General features: G+C 29.8%; 1 protein-coding gene across 2 annotated transcripts; it reads right to left on the reverse strand.

Annotated features, from left to right (window-relative positions):
• Window positions 1–10,443: 10,443 nt before the first annotated feature.
• LOC149056759 (uncharacterized) lies at window positions 10,444–15,283 on the reverse strand. Of its 2 annotated transcripts, XM_089221875.1 has the most exons (5): window positions 11,787–15,283; window positions 11,487–11,551; window positions 11,241–11,331; window positions 10,948–11,022; window positions 10,444–10,867 (listed from the first exon to the last, which is right to left on the reverse strand). In XM_089221875.1, the coding sequence occupies exons 1-5, from the start codon at window positions 11,845–11,847 to the stop codon at window positions 10,782–10,784; spliced, it is 378 nt and encodes a 125-aa protein (XP_089078001.1). In that variant the 5' UTR covers window positions 11,848–15,283; the 3' UTR covers window positions 10,444–10,781. The 2 variants fall into 2 exon arrangements, with proteins under 2 accessions (XP_089078001.1, XP_089078002.1); XM_089221876.1 differs by lacking the exon at window positions 10,948–11,022 and having other exon boundaries at window positions 10,444–10,710.
• Window positions 15,284–15,672: the final 389 nt, after the last annotated feature.

The following is a 15,672-nucleotide window of genomic DNA, read 5'->3' on the forward strand; positions in this document are numbered from 1 at the left end:
TAGTATATTATTGTTGTAGCATATTTCCTAAAAAAAGCTCTGATGAGTAAAAACCCGTGGTTTTCGGCAAAATGGGATTAGGAAAAATAGGATTCGGCCAAATGGGATTTATCATCAATCCATATAAAACTGGTTTTTTTGTCGGCCAAGTGGGATTCGGCGAAATGGGATGATACCATGTGAAACTACCTACCGATAAAATAAATTCAAAATTAATCAAATCAGATTCATTATGAACCCGACTCACTGAGTCATCATATAATAGGTATATACAATTTATTATAAAGTATTAATATAAGTCATTAAGAGGACGCCACACCCGCATGTGTTGTCTCCGTCTTACAAACGTATAACATAGCAAAATCTGTTTAGCGCGGGACCACTTTTCTCCCTCAATATTTATAATAGAATTTTCAAAATTTCACAACGCATAGGTAAGAACTTTATCTGTGTCATAGCGTCGTTATTTTTTTGATAGCACAAACCAATAATTTTAAGTAATTCAATGAAAAAATAAAAAATAAATGTATTTTCTTAAGATTATAACTTTAATTATATTTATGTTATCAAAAAAATAACGACGCTATGACACAGATAAAGTTCTTACCTATGCGTTGTGGAATTTTGGTAATTCTGCTATAAATACAAAGGGAGTAAAGTTGTCCCGCGCTAAACAGATTTTGCTATGTTATACATTTGTAAGACGGAGACAACACATGCGGGTGTGGCGTCCTCTTAATAACATTAACAAATATTATATTAGAATATAAAGTATACTTTAGAAATTTAAGTATATCTATGAATAATATTTATAAGTTACAGCAATATAACTAAAAACTTTATTCTTGATTATTTAATATGTAATTTCTTCCAAATTTTGAATTAAAATAACTATAAAAAAAAACTGTGTTTGAATAATATTTAGATTTTTTTTTGCAGCAGAATTAAACACTTACGTGGAATCTATTGTTATAAATTTTCAATCCTTAGCAATTAAAGTTGAACGTCATATAAATTTTTAACAACTGAAGAATTTGTAAATTTTCAATCAAATAAATTTTGATACAATTCGAACTTCAAATAGTTAAAATAAAAAATGTTTTGTAACTACCATTGTGACAATATATTTGGAGCCTTGTATTAAATTTTAAAGTTTTTTACCCAACGAATAAGATTTTATTGTCATTTATAAAAAAAAAAACTAAAAAGATTGCAAATGTCTATAAATAACTTAAAAATATTCGAAATATTTTTAAAATTGTATCATGATGTATAGGAAATTCCAGAATAAACGTTCCGTGAAAATTCATGTGTCTACGGTAATTTTTTATAAAGTCACATCAATATCTAAAATCGATTTCCTCAAAAAATGATTTTGCGTAAAAATTCCCGTTTTTCCTTAATTTTTTTTTAACTTTTCCAATGCTTTTGAAAACTAATAGCAAAGACAATTTCAAATTTTGTCCTAACCAACTAGATTCACTTTCCATTAGGAAAAGCTACATAAATTGAAAATCAGAGCATTATTTTCGACAACTTATCGTGTAAATATAAACACACACAACTACATTGCAAAATCAATACATTCATCGCTCCGCTCAGAATCTAAAATCGAATCACTTGTTTTTGTTTTCATTTCATAAAAACAAATAAATATACGTATTGCGTACACTGCTGCTGCTTCTGCATCGAATTGATTTATGGTTGAAAATCATCTACCTATTCACTATAATTGACTTTAATCAATCAAAACTAATATAATTTAAAATACATAATATTAAATACGTTTTGGACGATTTAATATGAATCAGTTAATATTAGATGCGCATAATATACATACATTATATCATAGTCATTTATACAGACTGTATAATCAAGTTATGGGTATACCTACTATACGCACACGCACATATTATATTATTATGTATAGCCTAACCTACAGTATACGCTATGGTGTTTTTTATGTTCCATTGACGTATATAAACACTTTAGCGTTTGAACCATATCAATCGACATTTATAATTACGTATTCGCGCAAATATATATACCGTAATTATATATATACGTAAATACAGCGTAACGACTGATTGCAGCTAGGGTTGGTGTACAATTTAATTTTAGACGGAATATTTTAGAAAAAATTAACTTTTTGGGTTGTAAACAATTTTAAACTGCCTAAGCTAATTTAAATGGTTTTATACAGTTAAAAACTGTTTTAGGGTTTTCATAATAAAATCAAACTTATTAAAAAATTGTTTGTTATTATATATTAAACAAATACGAGTAATTATAAACAAATTGCAATAGGCAAGTGGGTATATTTAAAAATAGTGTTAGTGTTTTTTTTTTTGATTTTTCATGCTTTATAAAATATCAAAATATGCAATGAACATGCATATATGCTCTAAAAAATTGTCTTTATTATGGAATTGAAAAGTTAAGGAAGACGACACACCCTCACGTCCAGCGTCCAGTTGTTACCATCTTAAAACGTATTTTTTACATTTGTATAAAAGCGCAAAGAGCGTCGTTCATAATCGCACACTTTTATATCTTAATACCGCATAATTTCCCCAAATCAAACCGTTCAATACCACACACATTAATATATTATATCAACAACATATACATTCATCTAAAATAACATTATCGTTTTTAGTACCGCACACTAGTTAATCATATTTAATCAAGATCACAAAATCATAAAAATAAAATTTCCGGGATTACCTGTACGCAAATTTCTACATCCACACGTTTCTCATTTAATCAGATAAGATACGTTTATAGTTTTTATTTTCCAAATATTAGTATCTAATAAGTTAACAACGTTTAGTATATGATCTCGTCTCTTTTTGACTTCACTGCGTACAATTCGACAAGAATTTACAGTACCTACAACGATTAACATCGAATTCGCATAATGGATGACGAGAGACGAGTTTACACAAATAATAAAGGTACGAAATCAATAACTAACTATGCATATCAAATTTTTCGTACAAATAAAAATTCCGGTGACTTAGTTTGGCGTTGCAATAATAAATTATGTAGTTTTATTATGGTGACGACAAATGCAAGCAGTGGCGTATTTTGGGGGGGTGTCCTCCATGTCTAGACACCCCCCGACATTTAAAAAAAAGTCCTAATATATTGGACATTAGTGTTGTCATTTATTTTATAGTATACTATTTTTATCAAATGTAAAACTTCTTGTCAATTCCTAACATATTAATTTGTTAAAAAATTAATTCAATGTCTTTTTACATTAGTAAATAATACTAAAAATTTTGTTTGTGAGGTTCAATAAATGTTGACACCCCCCGAGAAATCACCCAAAATACGCCACTGAATGCAAGTGTAAATGTATTTATTAAACAGAATAAAAGTGAACATAACCACGAAAACAATGAAATTAATTCGGATCTAAAAGAAATTCGATGTGCCATTAAACGTAAGTCACAATTGCAATTATATGAAAAACTATTAAAAATTAAAAGGCAAGAACTATGTCTTCCAGTGACTTCAGTGTGTGCAGATAACATTGATGCTATGAGGCAGTCTATGTATCGCGAAAGACAAAAACTTCTACCCTCTATGCCTGTGTCACTATTGGAGGCTCTTAATAAGATAAAGGAATCAAACATCACACTAAATAATGGTGAACAATTTGTGTTTGTAAATAAGTCCGCTCAAATAATTATAGTGACATGTAAAACAAATCTCCAATTTTTATGTAATGAAGTTGAATTTATATTAGCAGACGAAACTTTCACTTGTTGTCCTAAACATTTTTACCAACAATATACCATCCACGGTGTTTGTAAACAATATTATGTACCACTTGTTTTTTGTTTTTTACCATCGAAAACAAAAGAAATTTATAAACAAATGTGGGAAACATTAAAAGATTTATGTTTAAATTATGCCAATAGTATATTTCAGCCTTCTCTCTTACTATTAGATTTTGAACTTTTAGCTCACATTGCTGCTAAAGAAGTATATCCTTTAATTATTATTAAAGCCTGTCGTTTCCATCTTGGTCAAGCATGGTACAGAAAAATTAGTTTTATTCCAATATTAAATTTTATTTTTTTTAATTATTTGTTTTTTTTTACAATAAAATATTTTTCATAATTTTTACATTAAAATATGTTTAATTTTTAACCGTCAATAAAATGTGTGCGGTTTTGAACGGTGTAAAATGTGCGGTTATGAACGGTAAGTGTGCGGTAATGACGACCGCCGAACGCAAATAGCGTTTGAAATTTGGCATGGTGGAGGACTGGAACTCTACAATAATTGTATTTAATATTTTTTTTTTTTTTTTTAATGTAGGAAATGTTTGAGAGAGTTATACCCTAAAACCCCTCCCCCCCCTATTCACACCATCGATACAACATATGGTAATTATTACGAAGTTTGCGTTCAACAGAACCAATTTTGTGTTGTTAGTTTTTATATTGGAGTGTATTGGAATATAATAATAAAACTCATAAAGTCATAACTCATAAATGTGATCATCATAACAAACTAAACAAACGTACAAACGTCTAACACAGATAATGGTCTTACCTTTAAGTCTTATAGTAGAATGTAAAATGTGTACAATACGTGTTGTACACGTTTTATTCGCCTGACTTGGTGTACTGTTTTTAATGTACTTAAAAGTTAAGATATACATGCAATAACAATCCTGCGACCGGGCACCAACCTAACCTACGCTACTCTGTACAGTGTACACACTACAAAGATGCTGATCACGTTCACGTTATCACAAGATTATATATGAAGCACATAATCATTAAAATACGACCTCATATAGTACAGTAGTATAACGTCGTCATCGTCAAAGAGAAATCTGCCAGTCACAACCACCCATTAGAGTCAAATAAGATATGGACGTACGCCTTTGCTATGGCTGCGTGACGAACAAACGGATGACATTATACAGACGGAAATGATTAGTCTTGGCGTGGTGTGTGGGTGGAAATAAGGGATGGAGCGATAACTGTACGGCGGACGATGAAAAGCAACTCGTTTAGATAAGTAATTAGAGTGGAAACGACGACAACGCCGTCGTGTACCCAGAGGCCAGCTATATAATATGTATGTGTATGGTATATATATCATGTACACATTATACAGCACAGTGGTCCTAAAAGGCAGTATCACATATTCACATTAAACATATTATTATTTTATCTATTTATATGTATGTACTAGCTGCACTAGACAGAGAGAACGGGACTTCAATCGGAATGAAGTTATGTAATACATCACTGCACGCTCAGACTATATATCTATGTATAGTTTATTATGTGCAATGGGTATGTACGTGTATATATATATACATAATATTATATACATGGACCACGAAAGCTATACATAAGTATATTATAACATAATATCTGATGATTTATTTCGTTGTCGTCGCGGCCGAATATAACAATAATAATGTGAACAAAGACGATCAGCCATCGACGACCACTATAAACAATATGACGTTTTTCACCAGCAAGACGTGTTCAATGCAATGCATACAATATTATATTATATTGTATTTAAAATTTTAAAAAATATCCAACGCCGACGCAGTGCCGATTTCGAGGATCTCTGGGTTGTGGCGTTAGGGTAAATGGGTAATAATATTAAAAATATGTCGACTTTTGGACAATGTTCATAATGTTTTGTTGTTCAGCGTCATATATTTGAATTTTCTTCAACAAGTATAACCATCCAGTCATGAGATGATTGTGTACAGTGTTGGCTACAACTTAATTACCACGTGTTACAGATACATACGGATTTCATTTGACTTTGTTTTTTTTTTTTTTTTGACATGACATAAATCCTCACGTACCTAATTTTATACTTGTGTATTTACCCCTCCTAAAGACACAGAATTATTTTATAGGCACTTATATATACCCGTGATCTTCTTAGTTTAATACCTGCAACTCAGTTTTTATAGTAAAACGACTAAAACGTCTGCACCATTGAAATGTACTCTTATGATGCATTGATGTGTACAGTGTACCTACCTATATTATAATATATTATTTAGGGCAAACAACTGAGCCAAATTTTATCTGATACGACCAACAGTAGAATGATGTCGAGCCAAGACAATAATTAGATATTTTACACATGTACACAGTGACATCTGACAACAAATATATAATATTGTAATAAAATGTTTGAAAAGAGCTAAAGTGCTCTTGATGTTTATGTTTAATAATAATAATAATAATATTTTTGATGTTCTCTACAAGATACAAACAGTCACAGTCGTCACTCTACTCGCGCGTATCTATTATTAATATTGCAGCAAAACGACAAATTTCAACGTTAACCCGATTTATTAACACACACAAAGTTACGCCACATGATTCTTTCTATATTATGTTATAATAATTCGCATCCTCATCCTCTTGACGTGCGTTTAATAATAAGTCCATAAGTGCGTGCAAATTCGACGACAAGAGATATTATTCAAACAACAACAATAATATGCTGATTTAAGTTTCATCCACGGTTTAAAATATTTAAAAGATACGCCAATCTGTAGATGTCTGTAGATAATTAAACGATATAGGTATGTAAAGGTTCGAAAATCACAAATGTTTGTGTACAAAATCGATCTTGGAGACCGACGTGAAAAAAAAATACGCAAAATCTTCCGTAACAAGACCACGTGACTTATGATAATAATATATACATATATATATTTCGTGATGTACATAAACTTTACGACCGATACGCTGCAGAGTGTGAGAGCAACACGACGTACATATATATGTGCATGTGTGTGCCTGCGTCGAATTATACTCGAGGGGTAAGTCCTGCGTGTCGACAGACCGATTACTGTCACATCAGTCACTGTCTGTATACAACAATAATAATAATCCTCACGAAAACACATCTTCGTTGACTTCCGCAAAGACCGACGTCGGGTCCGGAAAGACCAGCCCTGTATACAAGTCCCAAGAGGCATCTTTTGTGTATATATATGTATAAAAACTTCGTTTTTCCAAATCCCATACTAGGTGTAGAAAAACGTGCATAACATATACCAGCTGCAGCGAGGCAGTTTGAATATTTGTGTAGCCAACGACGACACTGGTTAGAGGAACGATCTTTAATTTTTTTTACAAAATGAAAATACGACGGAGAGAGGAATGACGATACATTTTATGCTCTACCGCGGTGAATGCATAAATATTTCATTTAAAAACACTGTTTTAGGTACATTCGAGTCTTTATAAATATAATTTTTTACTTGTCCCTTGAAGAGTTTTTAATGTTTGTTTCAGTTATGTAACTCGAAAAATACATTAGTCGAATTCATTTTTATTTCTTTAGAAGACGCAAATGCTATATAAATACAGTACACATAACTCATTGGTACTAATATCTCCGTTTGGTGATAATATTTGTAAAACGGAAGCTATAAAAACTTAAATCAAACTCTTAGATTCAACAACTAAACTATAATATTATGTTCTTCCGCTTCAATTGTTATTAATAAGCGTTCTTAGTATACGCGTATATTCCGATCATTTTCTACTGCAGCTTTAATTTGTTTCTAGTCTCTACATATACTTTCGTTCCCTGAGCATAACGTCATGTTCGCTATAGCTATATATATATATATATATATATATCAAAGCCACAGAATAATCTATGAATTATTATCGTAATCAAAAAAAAAAAAAAAATGTGTTTTGATAATTGTAATAGTTTAAACGAACCAGAGGCATCCGAAGAACTCCTAACATTGTATAGTGCTAGGTTTTTAGTAAATTTATTTTATAAATCGTATACAAATTTTAATGACGCTCCTGCATGAATTCTACTGCCGCCCCTATGGAACGGTAGAAGAAAAGTTTGAACCGAACAAAAATTTAGCAACCCTACTTAAGGTTGCTAAAGCAGCGCCCTCGAATGTAATGTATAATAATGCGAACGGTTATACGAACCACGTACCTACATTGTTATTAAAATACAAGTAAATGTTATCAGTGACATCGCTTGTGGGATGCAATACATAAGTGTGGTGTGCATTTTTTCTTTTAATACCACTGCCTATTGTAAAAACATAGCAAGTGTCAAGTCACACATTGTATTATTGTTATTTTGAGAGTAAATCCATTGATTTTGAATCTACAATCTACATATATATATATATATATATATATATATATATGGGTAATGCTATAACTGATTTAAAAGTTAATTTGTGTTAAGACCCATAGAACAGCGTGTGGAAATAACACTTCGCACTGAATATCATATTATTGAGTTACTGCAGCAGTAACATTTTGTATATGCATATTATTGTGTATAATTTTTTTTTTTTTTTTATTAAAGTCAACTCGTGATAAAACGAAATTCAAGGGACCGAGAAAAAAATTCGTTATATCGAAAGTTCGTTACATCGAAATTCGTAATGCTATACATCGTTATACCGCGATATTTTCAAGGGACCGGTAGTTTTATTCGTTATATCGAGATTTTCATTATATCGAATTTCGTTATATCGCGAGTTGACTGTATTAACATCGACAGCAAAGGCCATTAGTTACACTTATTTACAATAATAATATAATATAATATGTACTGATACAATGGTAAATTATTTAATTAGGGCAAAACATTATTTTTTTATAAGATTCAACAATTTTGTTTTTCTTAAAAAATTAATTATGTCTAGGTTTTTTTCATGAATAGGTCCGAGTGTGGAGTCGAGGTTGTATGATATCTTATGTTCAGCTCGTTCTTGGTTGTGGATTATGCAGTCGGCTATTATGTGTTTTATTGTTAATGCAATACCACAGGTTTGACAAATAGGGAGGTCCTCTTTTGCCATAAGGAAACTATGGTTTGATTCTGGTGTGTCCTATGCGAAGTCGGTTAAGAACCGTCTCCTCTTCCCGGGTGAGTTTTGGGTTCGTCTACCGGCGGATGTCTCTTTTAATTTCGTTTAATTTAGTGTTTTGTAAGTTCCAGAGTCTTTGCCATTTATTTATAGTATATTCGTTTATGCATTTTTTTTAGTCAGCATATGGCATTTGGTTTATTAGTAAGGTTTCGTTATTGTTAATGGCTATAGAGGCTTGTTCATCGGCTAATTCATTGTCTCTTATTCCCGAGTGGCCAATTTATGGTATTATACATTTCATTAATATTGTATATTATTATATCATTATTTCCATTGTTCATTAAGACCTGGATGTGTGATATGTTCATTGTCCATATTCGTATATTTATATACACGTATAATGAGTTTCTTTAAAGTTTTTTTGTTTAACGTATATAAAAAATAATAATCAAACAGCTTATTAAACGCAACCCAACCGATAATTATGTTATAATAACGTCTTACAATGTGAAAAAACTTTTTTTTCGTAATTATATAACTGCAAAACCTTAAAAACGAAACGGTTATAATATTATACAAAGTCATCGCATGTACCTCCTATTATATAGGTACTTCCACTTCAGTTTTTTTCACGTATAGACGTCGAAAAAGTTTTTTAAGTTAACGCATTATTTACATCTAAGAAGAAATTAAAACGTCATATTATTATTATAATCATAACATGAACAGAGATATATAACTATTGTATTCGAATGAAAAGTTTTTCTTTGGGTTTCTGCGAATAATGATGACCGTTTTGGAACGACTTTAAAAACTGTCATTGTTCAAAAAAAGTTTCCGACGCGAAAATAAGCCAGCAGGCAATATTATATTATACAGTTGGGATAAATGTTTGTTTTTCCGTTTCGAAAACTTACCTACCCAATAGGTACGTTTCGAAAACAAAACAAAAAAAACCCCACTAGACAGACATATTTCCTCTATAGTGCTTTCCCAGTGCTTATATGTATAGGATATAGGTAGTCTATAAATATTATAATGCAAGGTACCTATTGATGCTCTGCACGCAATAATTTTCCATTCCGTCAAGTACCTACATAGCTGATAAGCAAGGGCGGTTTGGGACCCAATAGGCCCACTGTTTTCCAAAAATAAAATCAGCCCTACCGTACATCAACACCTAGAGTTCAAAAAAATTTTACCTCTTCATATTTTTTAGTTTTTAAATTAACCAATTAAATAAAATATATTTATATATTTGGATATTGTGATTTAAGTTTAATTTTCTTTAAAATATAATATACCTATATACATTATAAAATTAATTTTTTTTTTTACAGATGTTCCCAAAAATAATTTATAATAAGAGTTTTTAAATCACTATTTAATAATATTATGTATTTTAACATTGTTTATAGAAATAAAAAAAAATTACTCCTAAACAAATTAACATATTATATTTAACTTAACAGTTCATACTTAAAATACATCTGTAGCATCTATAATATAAATAGTGCAATAGTAAAATAACTATTTGTTAACAAATAACATTTATATATAATTATAACATTGATATTATAATATTTAAAATAAATAATATTATATATTTATATGGATACACTTTGGTTTTTACACCGATAACATCTGGTTCATCAATGATAATAATTTTTATTATAGTTAGTATTTCTTTGAAATCAATAGCATCTAATATATCTTTTTCTATAGACATTTGCATGAATGCTTCAAGATGGTCTTGATTTAATGAAGAGTGTAAACGATTTTTAATTATTTTAAGCTTGCTGAATGCTCTTTCACAATTAACCTGTGACCTGTGTAACAGAGAGTGTTATAACAAATTCAACTGCAGCATACAAATTACAATATGCAGGTGAAAACATATTTAATTGATATATATTAATTTTTGTAGACATATTAAGCATGATTTTGTATTATGATTATTATTGGTAGTTTTTGATTTTCCACATCCTATAAAAAAGACAAGCATTTTTTTTACTAAACATAATATATAACTAAATATAAAAACAGTCTATATTAATATATTTTACTTTTAATTTCTGAATCTATTTTATCATTTTTATCCCAGTCTAGAAAAAATTCTTCATTATCTTGAAACGTATCATCTTCATCATCATCATTATACATTTAAAATTAATTTTACATTTAAATTAATCCAATTAACCCGTTAAACATTTTAATTTACAGATTAATAAATATTATTTAATCTACAATTCATTATTAAAATATATGATATTGTAATGTATAATAAAATAATTAATGAATCAGTAGATTGAAATATACCTACTACCCATAGTATACTAAATTCTTTATAGGTACTTACCAATGAATATTTTATGTTCCTCAACCTCAGGTAACGAAAACGAACCGGATACACTACTTTGCTCGGTTTGTTCTTTAGCAGTTGAACACATCTGAACAATCATAATAAATATTTAATATTAAAATAGGTAGCAAAAACGTTAACTAATAAATAATACTACAAACACAACTTAATAAGTATTAGGTAGATCATACCTAACAAGAATACTTATCTAGTGAAAATATATAATTTAAAAAGTTAACTCGCCAAAGGATTGTTCTCTGCAGTTTCAACTGAGCAACTTTGTAGTTTGTATTGTGTTACACAATCATCTAAATATTGAGAATACAACTAATATAAAAAAGTAATTAAGTGCAAGTACTAATAATATTGAAAGAAAAATGAATCCAGTTAACCTCTTAAATATTTTAATTTACAGATTATTTAATATTATTTAATCTGCAATTCATTTTTAAAATATATAATATTGTAATGTATAATAAACATAATTAATGAATCAGTAGCTTGAAATATGTATCTATAGTATACTAAATTCTTTATACTTACCAACGAATACTTTGATAGACAGATCAGATCCAGATGTAATTTTTTTTTTGTTTTGGGTCATTGGCAACAGCTTTCAAATTGATCATTTTTTTTTTTTAAACGAAGCTTTTCAGCTCCGCCTTTTGGTTTTTTTCCATAATTTAATACGTATTAAATTATAGCAATATTAATTAAATATTTAATTCTACACATCTACACTGAATATAATTGGCAAATAATTTCATATACGATCTTAGATGTGCGAGTACACGACGCAATCAAAATCGTGGGAATAAGAAAACAATTCGTAATTCGTATCGAAAATTAGCCTACTGTTATAGTGATAGTGTCTAGGCTATTATATAGACTTAATATTGTAATAACTATAAACTATTTTAAGAATATGTTTTCCGGTATTCCCAGCGGCAGTTGATCGCTGATAGCACAGCGATATAATATTATTATCCTATATTTCATATGAAATATATATATATATATATATATATATATATATATACACCCATAAACTAACATATTACGTAATACTCGGGAATCAAAATTGTATACAAATATACAATTATCTGTTTCAAAAATATTTTTAATTCAATAAACGTTGGGATATTTTGTACCTGCCCGATGAATATAATATGACACCGGCCCACTGTGCAAATGCACAGTAGCACCACAGATTATATAAAATTGATATAATCTGTGGTAGCACAGTGGCCCCGGTCCGCCACTGCTGATAAGTATACGTTGAGCATAATATTAAATAATAAAAGTATAGGTAGGTATAGGTAGACCATGACTAAATAATAAGTATATATTATAATATATGGCATTATAGTTTATTCGTATGTACGTGCATCATGGCCGTAATATCTAGTAGGTACATACAACATACCTATAATATATTTTTTCAATTTTTATTTTTATTTTTATTTTTGTTTTTATTGAGAGGGAATCGTTATGGAGAAAATGAAATATAATATGTTTTATCTATGGCATTTTCGATTAATGAAGTTATTGATCGACGACAGAATATACCTAACTAGGTAGATATTATATTATTTATAGTATAATATAATCTTATTTAGTTATGTACCTATAATATAATAATGGCCATTTTCAAAAAGTTTTATTATTTAACTTTTTTGTGCGGCATACTCTTTATTATTTCAGTGCGATCACAAACCGAATTCGATCGCGTTCCTAGTTTGTAAATACTTAATTCATGATGAATGCACTAGATACCTATATGATATATACCCACAGATTTATTGCTCTATATATAAGAATTTTGAAAACGTTAAAGTTTGTTAAAACATACACCACATTGCGTTACTCTCAGTCTTCGCTGCCTACATATTTTTTTTTATTTAGTTTAGCCACAACAACACAGATTATTGACAATACTAATTTACTTATTGAAAAAAAAAATACGAATAATTCCGACACGAATTCGATGAAACCAGTGGCGTACGCAGGATTTGTCAAAGGGGGGAACTTGAAAATAAATAATTACTCAGTAGTTACAGGTTTAACAGATTCACTAGTGCATCGGAATAACGATGCTTGGATAGACGGATATAGTGTTGCTAAAATCAGTTGAATTGTTATCATAGATTATAGATCTATACATGGACTGTAGCATCTTTAATCGTGACTACTGATTATGGAATGTATAAAAATATTATATATAAACCTTAGGAGTTTAGCCAGTTTAGGACAATATGGTTTGCATTGTTTGCAATAGATAGGTAAACACACGATTTAAGAAACTATATTAAATCGAGGTAAATATGTGAACAAAAAACAATAATACGGACAATGGGGGGGAGGGGTCAGATCGTTAGCCCCTCCCCCCCCTGCGAACGCCACTGAATGCAGCTATAATAGGTACATAAAATATTATTACATATTATAATATTATTAAATAAAAACGTAGGCAGTTTTTTGATGCACATCCGGATACGACATTTCCGATTATATATAATGCAGGTACTTGTGTTTAATATATTTTATGTAATAAAATAAAACTGTCGATCATCGCCACTCGTACCACTTATAAATATTTATCTAGTATTTTTTGCGTATAGAGTTGTGCTTACGACTGCTGCAATTTAATATCTACATTAATAAAATAAAATAATAAATTGTGTTTGACAGCGATGATGCACGTGTAGTATCAAATTACTAAGTACCTATAGGCTACCTACTACCATCGAAATCATCGACTATGGTCTTTGAATTAGTGTTGCCAAAAAGGCCAAACGTACGCAATCGTGTTCTACCCTTATGCCCGACCCCGTCGAGTCCTGCTGTATTTATTATTATAGCACGTTACGTCACTCAGTGTCACCCGGACAGGGACTACGTTACCGAGTGTAGGTACTACAACTGCATCGTGTGTGCTCTCGAAGGAGGTTGATGTACATTAGTGATGTCGCATAGGGAAGCTTATTTTATTTTAATTATAGTATACGAGAAGATAGGCCGACGCCTGGCTACAAGATAATGATATACCATTTATATTTATATATTCCAATAATAATAGTAATAATACACTTTTGTTTGACTCAAGAAAAGTATACATTTTTTTTTTTAATTACACAATATAATTATTGTGAACCCTATCCACCGTTGAGGAATTTAAAATAACCAAGTTATATACTCCAGTTTTACCCTTGAATATCAGGATTTTACTTATCATCTCCTCGTGATATTTTATTTTATTTTTCCTAGTTCTATGACACGGATTATGTCGTATAATATTAGATATAAAACTGTATATTTTAGAACTCCATTATTGATTATTTTTCCTTCGCTATAGTATATAGTAATATATAGTTTTGAATATAAGAAAATATAAGAAAATGTATATGACATGTGTGTAAAGTTGTGTGAAAGATGTGGGCCAACATTGGAAATCCTCATAATCCATGCGTGCAAGGGGCTCATTTGCAGCATAGCTTGCGGTAAACATTGCAGGAGCACAAAATAATGGATAGTATTATTAGGTACTCAAAGATTTAGTATAGGCTTTGAAATAAACTTTTATAATTAATTTCTATTGACTATATAGGTAAGTGCTTTACTGATTTGCATACATATTTAATTCACTCAGCCATCATGGAATATTTATAATTTAAAATATAATATCATTATGTTAAAATCTTCTGTGAGCCAGTGACGTGATATTACATGTTTTTTATTTCTCGTCCGTGTATATAACGAATATCTTAAAACCACGTTATATAGTTGTAAGTACTATTACACTTTGCTTTTTATCTCGTTTAAGACACAATATTCACTAAGTCTATACACATGGACATGGGTGGTATGACTCTTTCGAGTCATCCGTTTCATTTGCATGCGCAGAATATACCCGAATTGTAGGCAAAACAATGGTAATTTGTGCGTCCACAGACTTGAATATTATTTGTTTATTTACATTCAGATAAAAAAAAATATATATATGAAAAAATTCGTTTTACCAAAAACTAATTGAAACAACGATTACTCAAATAATGTGGAAAAAAGAGAAACATCTCCGGAAATTAAAAAAGCAAAATGCGTAGTATGCGAAAAAAATGAAACATATAGATGGAATAGTATAAATTATTGTGAAAATTATATAAATAAATAATATGGGTGTGTGTGTGTGTAAGTATATCAATGCATTAATTTTAATTTTCCTATAATATGTATAACAAACTCAAACGAATTTTTATATCGTTTCAAAGTCTGTGGTGACCGTGAACGATTACAACAATATAAATCGAGTAAAAAAATAAAATTATAATAAACGCAGAACTTACACATGAAATCAATGACGTTTATTGGCTGGTGCTAATATTATAATATGAATGATAAAAATTAATATGCAATAACTTGATAATACTAT

This window comes from Diuraphis noxia, unplaced genomic scaffold (genome assembly GCF_037042655.1).
Source record: "Diuraphis noxia isolate RWA-SAM2 unplaced genomic scaffold, SU_Dnox_SAM2 contig0003, whole genome shotgun sequence".
NCBI lineage: Eukaryota > Metazoa > Arthropoda > Insecta > Hemiptera > Aphididae > Diuraphis > Diuraphis noxia.